At 47.7% G+C, this 13,001-nt stretch overlaps 1 protein-coding gene across 3 annotated transcripts in view; it reads left to right on the top strand.

Annotated features, from left to right (window-relative positions):
• The window catches only part of nrp1a (neuropilin 1a), an 80,929-nt gene that overhangs the window by 42,481 nt on the left and 25,447 nt on the right, over positions 1 to 13,001 (top strand). For all 3 annotated transcript variants that reach the window (XM_080418370.1, XM_080418371.1, XM_080418369.1), the window contains exon 7: positions 1,792 to 1,958. In XM_080418370.1, the coding sequence (XP_080274496.1) occupies positions 1,792 to 1,958 (167 nt within the window). The remainder of the gene's footprint in view (positions 1 to 1,791; positions 1,959 to 13,001) is intronic.

Here is a 13,001-nt window from a genome sequence, read left to right as displayed (position 1 = left end):
AGCTGATAAGGCTGTGATGAAAAGAGACTTTGTCTGTCATCGTTGCTCTGTTCTGTTAGACAAGCGCCCTCCCTCCCTCCCTCATTCTGTCTGATCTTTCTCCCTCTGTTTTTCACTTCGATTTTTCTCTCACTCTGTGTTTTTCTCTCTCTCTCTTGCTCTTTCTCACAGTTTTCTCTCTCTGTCTGTCCTTCGCCCTCCGACCCGACAGCCCCACTTTGTTTCGGTGTCTGTCCCACACTATCCGAACGCAACTCGACCCGCAAAACAAGCGTGCCTTTGTGTTGTGTGTCGGTTTTTTTCCCCCCCCTGTCGATTGCGATCTGCTTCATCCAGACGCGGTCTCGGTGGGGGGGGGTGGGGGGGTGAGCGTTCTCAAAGAGAGGTGAAGATGAGAGAGGAGAGAGGTGCAAGACTGCTTTCGCGGCCTCACAGTGAGTTGACGACGCGCGCGTACACGCATGCACACATATATGCGAGCGAGCGCACCCACCCACACACACACACACACACACACACACACACACACACACACACACACACACACACACACACACACAGTGCAATCACATGTATGTGCAAACACATATATCTCATACAAACATACCCTGTGACCCTGAGACCGAGGTGTGTAAGCAGAGCAACAGATGGGGAGACCATCTGTGTTAGCTCACAAGACGGCAGAAACAGAGCTCTCCTTCACTGCTCCTTATGCTATGCTATGCCCTGTATATGCTTGTGCACGTGTGTGTGTGCGCGTGTGTGTGTGCGTGCGAAGGCATGTGTGAACTGTGAAGGTGTGTGCGCGCGCGTTTGTGTGAGAGCACACGGCGGCATGTGTTCATGGCATGCCTACGCATGCACAGGACCGTATAAGAGTGTGTGTGTGTGCCCTTGCATATCTGTTTGCTTTCTGCGTGCGCACGTGTCCACGTGACGGTCATGTGAAAGTTTCACCCCGCATACCTTGCGCCGCCGCGCTGCCAGTATACCACCGCGGGCCAGGTCGGGAGGGGTCAGCCTATAGCCACATCCATCCACTCTCCTCACCCAGTCTCCTTCGCCGCAGCTCCGTCCGCACGGCCGAGTCTGCCTGCTGACCTCCAGGGGTTGAGGGATGGGTGGCTGACCTTCCCAGTCACCCCGCCACCCATCCTGGTCATGCCTCCGGACGACTGTCGCCTTGTAAACACAAACAAGACAAGACAGCCCATCCTGGGCGGTTGGGACCATGCAACCTGATATACTATCCCCCCCCTCTCCCCCCAAAATAAATGTACCCTAACACCCCCCGGGTGGGAACAAAATGTGCTGTGTGTGTGCAAAACATTTTCTTTTTTTTCACTGCCCATAAGGAGGTGTGAGGAGCCAAAAACATGGGCTGGAACTTGGAAGAAACCCGAAGACCGTCGCTTTAGCGCTTGGTACTATTTTTTGCGTGCCAAGCGTAAACTTAGCTACCGCACTAAATGTTTCATGGATAAAGTTTTTCATTCGGAATGCGGAACACTTCTTCCTCTCTCTGTCCATTAAAGGGTAGAGACAGAGACAGAGGGAGAGAGAGAGAGTGGGGATTTACTGAGGCAGCATTTCTGTTCTGTGTGTTCCTAAAGTGCTCAGTCATGTGTTGTCCTTTTCCCCAGAGACGAGCTCTTATTCTTGGGGACACCGAAAGCACATAACCCGGCAAATACTGGAAATACGTTTCCGCTGCTTCCAGTTATGCTAACATCTTTTCACCCTTTCTGTCTGTCCCCTGACTCTCTCTCTCTCTCTCTCTCTCTCTCTCAGACTTTAACTGTACGGACCCGTTGGGAATGGAATCTGGAGAGATAACGTCGGACCAGATCGTGGCCTCGTCCCAGTATAACCCCAGCTGGTCCCCGGAGCGCTCCAGGCTCAACTACTACGAGAACGCCTGGACGCCGGCGGAGGACTCCAACAAGGAATGGATCCAGGTAAAGCCCTATACTACTACCACCACCACCACCACCACCACCCATTGTGAATGCCACTCGGTCACTTGAAAGTAGAGTTGTTCCGATACCGATACGAGTATCGGAAAAGCTGCCGATACTGCCTAAAATGCTAGTATCGGTATCGGCGAGTATGCCAGTCTATGCCATTCCCATACCACATCAATTTGTATTTTTAATGCTTCAGTTGAAGTTGCACTAGTTTCTTTCTTTTTTTTATTACAAACTGTTATCGGATTGGTACTCGGTATCGACCGATACGCATTCGGAATCGGTATCGGGAAGGAACATTTTGTATCGGTACATCCCTTCTTGAAAGCAGCCTCTACTGTGAATTTCGACACCATTCAAACCTAGAGCTTCTGTGAAATGAGATTGTAAAAATAGCACTCACGTTAAAACAGTTCATCTAGGGGATACAGTGTGTATTGCTTGTGGCTCTGGGTGAAGAAGACACTGAGCTTTTAAATGGGGGAGGGGGGGGGGGGGGAGAAATAGGATATTAATAGCACTTTGTGCCACGCAGATGAATGGGTATTTCTCCAAAGTCAGCCCAGGCATTTTGGGAGACTAAACACCCTCCATATGTTACTGGAGGTGAGTCACAGTCTGGGGGTGTTGTGTGGAGGACATTGGAAGTGACTATACTGCCTGGCTGGAGTGGACACAGTAGGAATGTTCTGGGTTTGTCCTTCAGGCTCTGGTGGGGAAGTTCTCCAAACTCTCCAAGGAGATCCAAGAAATTCTCATGATTCTGGTTTCCACAGAGAGGGGTATCAGGGTGCGGTGTTCTCTCTGTTTATTTCTCGCTGTATCCACCACTCTCTCTCTCTCTCTCTCTCTCTCTCTCTCTCTCTCTCTCTCTCTCTCTCTCTCTTTCTGAAAATCCCCCCTTCCTGTCTGACAGTTGGCTTTTCTGGCCTGCTGGATACTGGGATTTAGTCCAGGCACCCTGTCTTACCCTACACACACACACACACACACACACACACACACACACACACACACACACACACACACTGTATTCTTGTATACACCGCATGCACGCACACACAAACACGCTGGCATATTAATCAAAACTTCATTGGGATATCTGCACCACAAAGGCAGCTTTATAAGGAAAGACAATAGACTGATGTCTCCAATCCCCAGACAGCACTAAGTCACAAATCCTATCGGTGCAGATACTGTAGCAGAGCGAATCGGTTTGACGCTGTTGGGCGTGTCGCTCAAAGGCAAGCTGTGTTTAAATGTTTAATCCCCCCTAGTAGCACCAAACATGTCCAACACCTTTCACCGTGCTTTATTTGTGTTTTTCTCTGTACCAACTCAGAGAGATTGGTAGTGCTCCTGGTGGGTTTGAAAAATATAAACAGCTTGTCAGACAAAACAGAATAATAGAACTTTTTGACAGATGGGCACCCAGCGGCAGCTGAAGGAAATATTAATTGTGTGTATATTTCCAGGAGCTCCAGTGCAGTTAAAGCGGCACTATGTAACATTTTTTTTATCCGTATGGTAGAGTATGTTAATACAATATTACTTATACAATTGATAAGTATAATTGATAAGCCTTGTCTCCTTTCTGTCAATCTCCTGTCAAAGTGACTGGCTGTTGCCCAGTGAAATTCACTTCTCGTTTGCATAAAATTGAAACGCTCGGTTTTTAATGCTCTTCTCACCTACTCCGCTCCCGCTGTCAGTCCCACAAACCCCTGCGATGGATTGCCACCTGCTTCCATAGAAAATGAATGGGAAGCATTTTTTTTAAATCGCCTTGCCCTGCCTGTATGTGTATCTGCCCCGTAACTCTGCTCGCATCCACCAGGGACAGACACTGATGATTCGGAGCATGTTTGATTCGCTAACGCAAAGCCTCTAGGCCTTGTAAACGATCGGACTGTTTTCTTTTACCTTTTTTTTTTTTTTACTGTCTGTGCTTCATCGCAGAAAAGTTTGGCCCTGGCGCGGTCCTCGGGGGGCGAATAATAGATCTGACCCAAAGCCAAATATTTGCGCGCGGGGAGGGCCATAACGCGCAAGCTTTTCCTTTATTGGAAAGAAAATATTGTCCTGAGGGCCTCTGTTGCTCCTCCAGACTAATTTAATAAGCGTTTATGTGTGTGTGCGTGCATGCGTGCGTGCGTGGGTGTGTGTGTGTGTGTGTGTGTGTGTGTGTGTGTGTGTGTGTGTGTGTGTGTGTGTGTGTGTGTGTGTGTGTGTGTGTGTGTGTGTGTGTGTGTGTGTGTGTGTGTGTGTGTGTTTTTTTGCGTTCTTGGCTCGGTGAGTGTGTGGGAGTGCCTGGCGGGGGCCCCTCTATGGTCCTGCAGAGGAACCCAGCATGTGTCTTGAGTGTTACAGGAAGAACCCGCGGGCCTCCCCCTGACCACTTCCTCTACGGCCAAATCCAACAGCTGAGAGACACACGGTCTGTTGTTTAGGACCGCGTGTTTATCTCTCGGACGGGAAAGTCCGTGAAATTTCTAACTGTATCCTTTCTGTCAGGGCAGAAACCTCCTATCTCCATATTCTAACTATTTGTGTGTTTTTTTCGGCGTAAATTCAAGCCCTGCTTAATCATACTGCAGCGTCATACAAAAGCGTCGAAAGTAGCAGATTCACAAGCTCGAAAACGACACTGCTACTTTTGCTGTTTTGGAATTTTTATCCTGAAAAGCAACAGGATGGACATATGAGGTTTCCGCCCGACAGAGACGATATATTTCTCATATCGTGAACACGAGCCCATGTAGGCGGCGACCCCGAGTCACTGTTCTTGTTACAAGCTGCTACTCAGACCTCTGCACACTTCTGCCCCTCCTCAGCAGAAAACCCACAGGTAAACAAGATGATTTGTTGGCACTCGGGAGTCCGTCTGCGAGTGGTGGTGGTATCGATCGTGGAGGATTTGATATAGTGGTGAAATCTGAATTGGCGTGAAGGGGCGTGTTTACTGTCGGGGTATGCTGGCTCGCCCCTGCCCTGACCAGTGATATAAAGTAACTAAGTACATGTACTCAAGTACTGTACTTAAATACAATTTTGAGGTATTTTGACTTGACTTATTTTCAAAAGATTTGTACACATTTTATACATTTGAAAACTTGTGAAATGGGACTTTCTGCATATGAGTACTTTCTACCTTTGGTACTTTAAATACATTTTGATACCAATACTTTTGTACTTTTACTCAAGCAAAATTTTAATTCCGGACTTTTATTTGCAACAGAGTATTTCTACATTGCAGTATCGATACTTTACATAAGTAAAAACATTTAGTACTTTTTCCACCACTGGGCCTGACTAATTTCATTTAAAAAATCGGAACTTCAAAGTGGAGCCCACGAGCACACATTTGTGTCCAGGGCGTAGCGACGTCTGCTCTTCAAATGTGTGCTTTGCCCCGGCACTCTTCAGCAGAAGTCCAATTATCGTAAGTGTTATTAAAAAGAGTGAAATTCTTCTTCTCCTCTTTCATTAAGCCCCTCGACAAAGGCGCTACGCCAACCGTCCCTAAGCCCCCCCCCCCCCCCCCCAACAGATCATCTCAGCGGGCTGTCGTGCATTCAATATTTATTTCATTATCATCACCCTGACTGCAAGTTGCGGGGAGGCAGTCTTATTATTCATGACAGCCAGCCCTTTTTGATTCCCCCAGCATATTCCTTTGCTCCAGTTCTTTTTTTTTCCTGACACGTATTAATCCAGAATTGTCATCCGTTTCAATGCTGCCTCATTCCAACACACGGGGGCAAGATGCTACAGACTGGCGCTCTCTCTCTCTCTCTTCTCGTGGGGTAATTAGATTGGTGTGGTGTGGTTTAGCATCGAATGCTAGGTTAGCCAGGTCATTAATCACTCCCTGTTTGCCAGAGGGAAGCAGCCCCGTTTTGCTGCACACTAGCGAACCGACAGACATCCTTTGAGGGTTTTTGCGGGTTTGAAGAGGGAGTTAAAAGAAAAGGGAAGGCTCAATAATCCGTCAGAACGGGACCCCGCGCTAGATCATTCATTCAACCATCTTTCATCTCATCGTTTCTCTCCGGGTCCTCTCATCTTCTTCATCCTTCCGCCTCTTGTGTTTGACAGTTCAGCCACATCAAGACGGGGAAATGTTCATAATATTATCTACAACTGAGCGAGCCCCTGGGCTCTCTTTGAAGCCTCCGGAGGCTCAGCCGCACAGGGCTCCATGCAGCAGGTTGCGGCAGAGATAAATGATGGGTATACACACACACACACACACACACCCACACACACACACTGCCAGGCTTCTCTGCTGCCTTGCTTATGGCCAGATTGTTGTATTTATGGACTCCGCCTGGTTCCAATAGGAAGGTCTGAATGATGCGGAACCGTCATGAGGAAATACCTGCATCTGCACAACACATTTGGGCCTCTGAGGGAAACATATATATATATATGTTTTTTCAGAAGGCATGCCGTATAGCCTGAAATGAAAGGCTCCCAAGGGGTCCATTTAGGAGGGGAGAGGGGAGGGGGGGGGGGGGGCTTTCCGATTGTCCCGTGAGACGCCGGCGTGGTGAGGAATGTCTCTGTCGGACGGCTGAGAGGTTCTGATAGCCTCGGAGTCACCGCAGTCAGTGCCATAAAGGCTGTCTGACAGCCAGGCCCATTGACCACTGATACACTCAGACTCTCTCACACACACACACACACACACACACACACACACACACACACACACACACACACACACACACACACACACACACACACACACACACACACACACCATGAATTATGCATGCCGCTGTTGGAGAGAAGTCGACTGTCTCTGTGTTGAGCATCACATGAAGGCGATACCAAAATGTTATCCAAACATCCACACACACAGCATGAGGGATATATTTATTTATCCTCATGGACTTGAGTTATTGTTTTGCTTCCCATAAAGGTATGATTTATTGACAACAAGGTTCTGCCATTATCTTCAATCCCCCCCGTGCTCGGGCAGAGAATGCGTTATCAGCATTTTACGCACATCTCACTGATAACCTAAATTGTGTAATCACAAGGGGTGGGCGGGGGGGGGAGGGGGAGTGATGGTAGTCTGAGAGTCCCTCGTCTCCGTAGTCACCATAAAGAGGAGGGCGGGGGGTATATCTGCTTTAATCTCACCCTTCTGCTAGATGAAAGCCCCCGGTACATGAAAAGCATGGCTGCGATTGTTTACACAACATCCCCCCGTTATCTGCCCCCATGTGATAGCAATCTCCCCGACCCGCGTTACAGAGTACAGTTAACGGTACAGTTTTTTAAAGCACAGGGTCCACGACCCGTCATGACCGCGCTTCCTCGCGTTGGAGACCGCGGACACGGTCATGAATGTGGCCGCTGCAAAACAACCGGACCCATTTAGCAAAGAAAACAGACTGAGATCCGCTGCTCGACTGACCAAACGAGCGCTTAATTGCCAACTTCCCAGATGAAAACACTGCCGCGGCCCTCTCTGGCGCTTGTCTTGTTGTCGTGTTCGCCGTAGAGCCCACATGGGCTCACTGCGCAGTAACTAAGTACATTTACTCCAGTACTCTACTTCAGTACACTTTTGAGGAATTTTAACTTTTTACTTCTACTCCACTACATCTCAGAGGGAAATATTATACTTTTACTCCACTACAATTATTTGAAAACTTTAGTTACTAGTTACTTTGTAGATTTTGATTATTATTACAAAACATACATTAACCACTTCAGCCTATACATTTTGGCCATTTGAAAATAGCCGATCGACAAGCTCACAATGCGTCGCGATGCGACGCATTGTGAGCTTGTAGATCTGCTATTTTCAAAAGACTTACACATTTTGAACGTGGGAAATGGGACATTCTGCATAATGAGAACTTATACATTTGGTACTTTAAGTATATTTTGATGCCAATGCTTTTGTACTTTTACTCAAGTAAATTTTGATTACCGGACTTTTACTTCTAACAGAGTATTTCTTCATTGCAGTATTGATACTTTTACTTAAGTAAACACTTTTTCCACCACCGACGCTCACGTCAATGTCAGCCGCTGAAAACAGTGCTATCAACAACGCTCTATCCTGTTTTTTCTTTCACTCTGTCCCCCAAACGTGCTCTCAATTACCCCAGGGTCTTTGCGGTGCAGAAATGTGCTCCACGTCGCTATTGTCTCTCTCTCTCTCTCTCTGTATTTGCTGCTGTCTCCATTCCAGGTCTTGCTGCCGTGCCAAGTGATGACTAATTAGAAAATGGAGTGATAATTAACAGCAGCTTCCCAGTTGATGAAGTCTCAGGGAGAGAGCCGAGCAGAGCAGTAGACGCTGGCATTTTGGCTGCCTGTGAGATCATCATCGCGCCGTACGAAACGGAGACAATGGATGCTGTCTTTGTGCCGAGCCTCGACTCTCAATTGGAAAATCAATGGGAGGACAGAGAGAGAGAGAGAGAGAGAGAGAGCTAGGCGCTCGAGCAGCTCAAACAGCGGGGGTGGTGGTGGGGGGGGGGGGGGGTTGGAAATCGAAACAAGCGGGGACGGCATGATGTAATGAAATGAAACAGTGCCGGCTGTAAGTAGCGCGCGAGTCAAAAAGTCAGCCCCAGCCGTAATCAGTGTCATTTAGCTAGCGTCTGCATTCCAGACAAGGAGGAGAGTTGCCCCGGGGCCCTCTGTAGTCATTCTGTTATCACCAGACGGGTCATCTGCAGGCTCTGTCTCCTGAGCCATAGGATCGCAAAAAGCCGGCTGCTTAGATGAGACGATCGCACCGTGGTGAAACGTCACTGAGCGTGTTGCTCATGTCGAGCGGTAATGGCGAGAATGAGACTGGATGTTAGCTCCTTGTTATGGTGATTCACGAGGAAGGAAATCTCCAGACCAGACGGTTTACATCCTTCCTCCAACAGCTGGGGGCTGAGCCCACGCCCACACACACACACACACACACACTCACTCACACATCCACAGAGTACCTTTCTTTTATTTTTAGTCGCTGTCATACCTGCCCACATTAGAGCCTTCCGGCTCATCCTTCTTTGTCAGGGAAATGGATGAGGGGCATCATGGGTAGATGTGCATAATTTAAACCTGCCAGAGAGGTGTTGGGAGGCTAAAAATAAAGTGTAACTCTGTCAGGTGGGTACTGTGATAAATGGAAGGTCGTGCGAACAGCTCATAGGTCTCTCAGCGTCTCGGTAATGCAATTTTCGCAAAAGGAGAATTAATTACACTTTGAGGTAATGGAATTTTTTAGATATCTCCCATCTCCGACACCCCTGTGGTGTAGGTGAAATTAGCAGATGGACTGATGTGACCCAACTCAGAAACTAGTGTTGTTTGTTAAGACTATAGTGATGGACAAAGTAAGCAACCCCAGTACTTTAGTAGAAGTATATAGATACTCCAAATTTGACTTGACTAAGTGAAAGTTACTCTGTCAAAATATAGTAAGTACAAATTCCAAAGTACATTTTCTTTTTATTATCAATGCTTCGCTGTATTAAAATGTGGACATTTCCCCCCCGAAATTGAAAGCTTTTCCACAAATCTTCAAAAAATACCAATAATTGTGAAAATAGCAGGTCTACAATCTCACAACATGTCTTGCAGAGCTTGTAGATCAGCTATTTTCACTATATTTGACATATGGCTTAAGTGGTTAATTCATGTACTTTTTCCCTTCCTCGAAAGGTACAATATTTGTCTTTGAAATGTAGTGGAGTGAAAGTCATAAGTGCCTAAAAACTCATTTTTACTTAAGTACAGTACCCAAGTAGATGTAGTTTAGCAAACAATACTACACTTATACGTGTCACGTAATGGACATCGTGGCCAGGTTTTGCATGTAAAAAACCAGACGGATATAGGCTCTTTACACTGGAACTAGATTTCATGGGGCTACCTCTCTTATGACTATCCCCATCCTATGAGATCCATAAACCATCAGAGGACAAGAGACTGCACTGTTTGTCTCTGAACAGGATCTCTATCCCTGTCCCAACAGCTGCTCTTTGACTTGGAAAAACACACTTAACAACTTAAACCCTATATATCGTTGCTGTCGGGCAGAAACCTTTTATCTCCTTATTCCAACTTTTCGTGTTTTTTTCCCGTAAATTAACACCCTACTTGATCATACTACAGCAACACACAAAAGCGCGACGCGTTTCGAGCCAAGTTAAACATTTTTCACCTCAGTCCCATTATTATAATCTGAGGAGATGAATAGTGTGAGAAAAAATACCCTATGTCTTCTGTGTATTTTTCCGGAAAATGTTGATGTTATGAAACGATGTGCGTCCGACGATGATGTTGTGGAGAAATACACAGAAGACAGGGTATTTCTTTCCCATACTGCATTATTGATCTCCTCAAATCATAGCAATGGGATTTCGGTTTTAAAACCCCCCAGCAATGTTTCCCTTTAAGAGAGCTCCCTTTGCCCATTGCTGTTTCACCAAAACCTGCCTCTCTCTTGCTGTTTTTGGTGAGAGGGAAAACAAATGAACTCATTCAGCCCACAGGGCCTTGGTTATTCACTTAGATGGGGAGCTATTTTCCCCAACACGGATAGAAATGTCAGAGAAATGGGTGAAAAGGTTAGAAAAGAAACAGTAAAAAAAAGTATTTTGGTAACCCAATCCCAGGGAGTACTGATTGTTCCGTGTGTAAACTTCCCCTGGCAAAGCGAGTCAATTGTGAGCCTGACAGAACAGCCAGAGTGACTGTCTGGACTGGACTTCCAGTCCTGTCGCCTACTCTTCTAAAAACCGCACCGTCTGTTTCACTGCCACCACCGTGTAACACTGACTGACTATGACTGAGTCACAGATGTGGAGGCTGAAACTGTGAGTCATGGACAGCTCTGATGCTCCCGTCCGCGTCATGATTGGGGAGGATGACTCGACAATGAACTGAAAACACTTTCTGCCTCGCTGACCTCGTCTCCTTCTGATTTACTTCGCCTCTGTGAAGTACGGAAAGCACAGCCACTCACTTTCACAATGTCCTCCTCAGTCCCTGTTTTTGAAGATGTGCACGAATGCGCATACAAACACGCACACCCACACGCACACACACACACACACACACACACACACACACACACATTAGGCAATATTGGTATTACAGCCGCAATCCCGAGAGACAAGGACACATTGGAAGTTCCTCCACATATCAGCCTGCCACGGCTTTATGGAGGCACCCGATGAAGCCGTGTGATTTCTTACCCCGAATGACATGTTTATGGCGAGGGCTGTGCGTCCCTCCGGACGTGAGTTACCGTGCACCACGGGGCCCTCGAGTATATATATTGTGTCATTTGTCTACAGGTGGGCATCGTTCCAAACACACCACTCTCCCGAGGACGGCGAGGGCGAAATCAGAGATATGAAATGCGCACAGGCCCTTTTTCTGGTCCGTCAGCAAAAACTTCAAAACACCCCCCCCCCCCCCCACCCCACCCTCTCATGTAGTACGTGTCGGCGTGGCGCTCATATTTTAGACACTTTTACACGGCCGATTACATCACCCATTAGGCATGATTCAGCTTTTCGGCGGCCTAAGATTTCTATGACAAGCCATTCATCACCTAATTGCCTTGTATTTGCCTGGGAACCCACAGCGCGCACAGCTCGCAGTATCTATACTGCGCGTTCACTTACTGGGGTTTTTTATGGGTCAGTTGACGCTCCCCCCCACCCCCCCCTCTGGGCTAAAAGAAGTCCCACTAGTAATAATTATCCGGGCCTGTTTGTTTTCAGTGTGGTCTCGGCAGCGCAGAGGTTTTTATATTACTCCGGCACGTCCTGGCAGGCAGCTAGTCCGGCTCTCCCTGACCTGTGTAGCCCCGGTCTGTTGGAGCCACAGCTGAACTCCTTTACCTCTGCCTGTAACAAGCGGCCATTAATAAATCATGGCTCGCTCATTAGCCAGGGCCCTGTTATCAACCCATGTCTGTGAAATTGATCCAGTCTGCCCTATCATCCCTCTCTCTCTCTCTCTCTCTCTCTCCCTCTCTTTCTCCCCCTCTCCCTCTCTCTCCCCACCCCATCGCTTTCTCTTTTTTTCTCTCCTTTGTGAGAGAGGAAGACTTCTCTCAGCCTTCCTCTCTCATCTCTGTCTCCCTTCTTCTCTCTTCCCCTTTGTTTTGTATCTCATCTCATCATCATCTCATATTGGGGTTTCTTTCTAACTCTTTCTTCCTCATCATTTCTTCTCTTCTCTTCTCTTCTCTTCTCTTCTCTTCTCTTCTCTTCTCTTCTCTTCTCTTCTCTTCTCTTCTCTTCTCTTCTCTTCCTCTCTCTGTTTCAACCCCCGGTGCGCTCTATAGCTCCATCCATTCATGTTTCAACATGCTTGGACAGAAACTGCGAGGTGAATCAGTGTGCTGGGCTGTCAGTGTGTGTGTGTGTGTGTGCCTGCTGTTGATCACTGATGATCAGATGAATGTTCCAGAAAGCACCAGCTGACTGCTCAATCACTTACAAACGGAACGCCACAAACGCAAAAAAAAATAACAAAGCAAGAGGCGGGCACAGCTTGGTTCGACAGCGTGGGCAGAGCGAGTGAGCTGTGAGCATTCATGAGTGTTCTCAATTAGGTCCCGGCCACTCGACGATCTCATTCCCAGGGGCTCTTTTTACTCCATTAGGGGCTAATGAGACCCAATCAGAGGAGATCATCCCGAGGCCCATTCGTCGTCCCACTCGACATCGTTCCTTTTTATAGCAAAAAGCCGCCCTGCTGTCATTGGTCCAGGTTTGGCGGCGAATCAGACTCGGCCTCGTTTTTTTTGGAAGTGAAACGTTAAGGACCTGCCTCGGCTAATGTATGCCAGTCTACGCTCTGCTGCAGTCCAGCGCGCTTCAGCCGTCCAAGTTGCCATCTGCACTGGCACGACACACAGCCTCTCGCCCAGCCGAGAGGCATTCAGCTCCTCCGTTATTAAATGGGAGCCGTCTGAAGCACGGGGGGTGGAGTGGGGTGGGGGTGGGGTGGGGGATTTTGATTCTGTCTCTATTTACAGGACTAAAA

The sequence above is a fragment of the Gymnoscopelus braueri genome (genome assembly GCF_963280865.1).
Source record: "Gymnoscopelus braueri genome assembly, chromosome: 21".
Taxonomy (NCBI): Eukaryota; Metazoa; Chordata; class Actinopteri; order Myctophiformes; family Myctophidae; genus Gymnoscopelus; species Gymnoscopelus braueri.
Note: the sequence above shows the minus strand (reverse complement) of the source record. Positions and strands in the feature narration are given on the sequence as shown.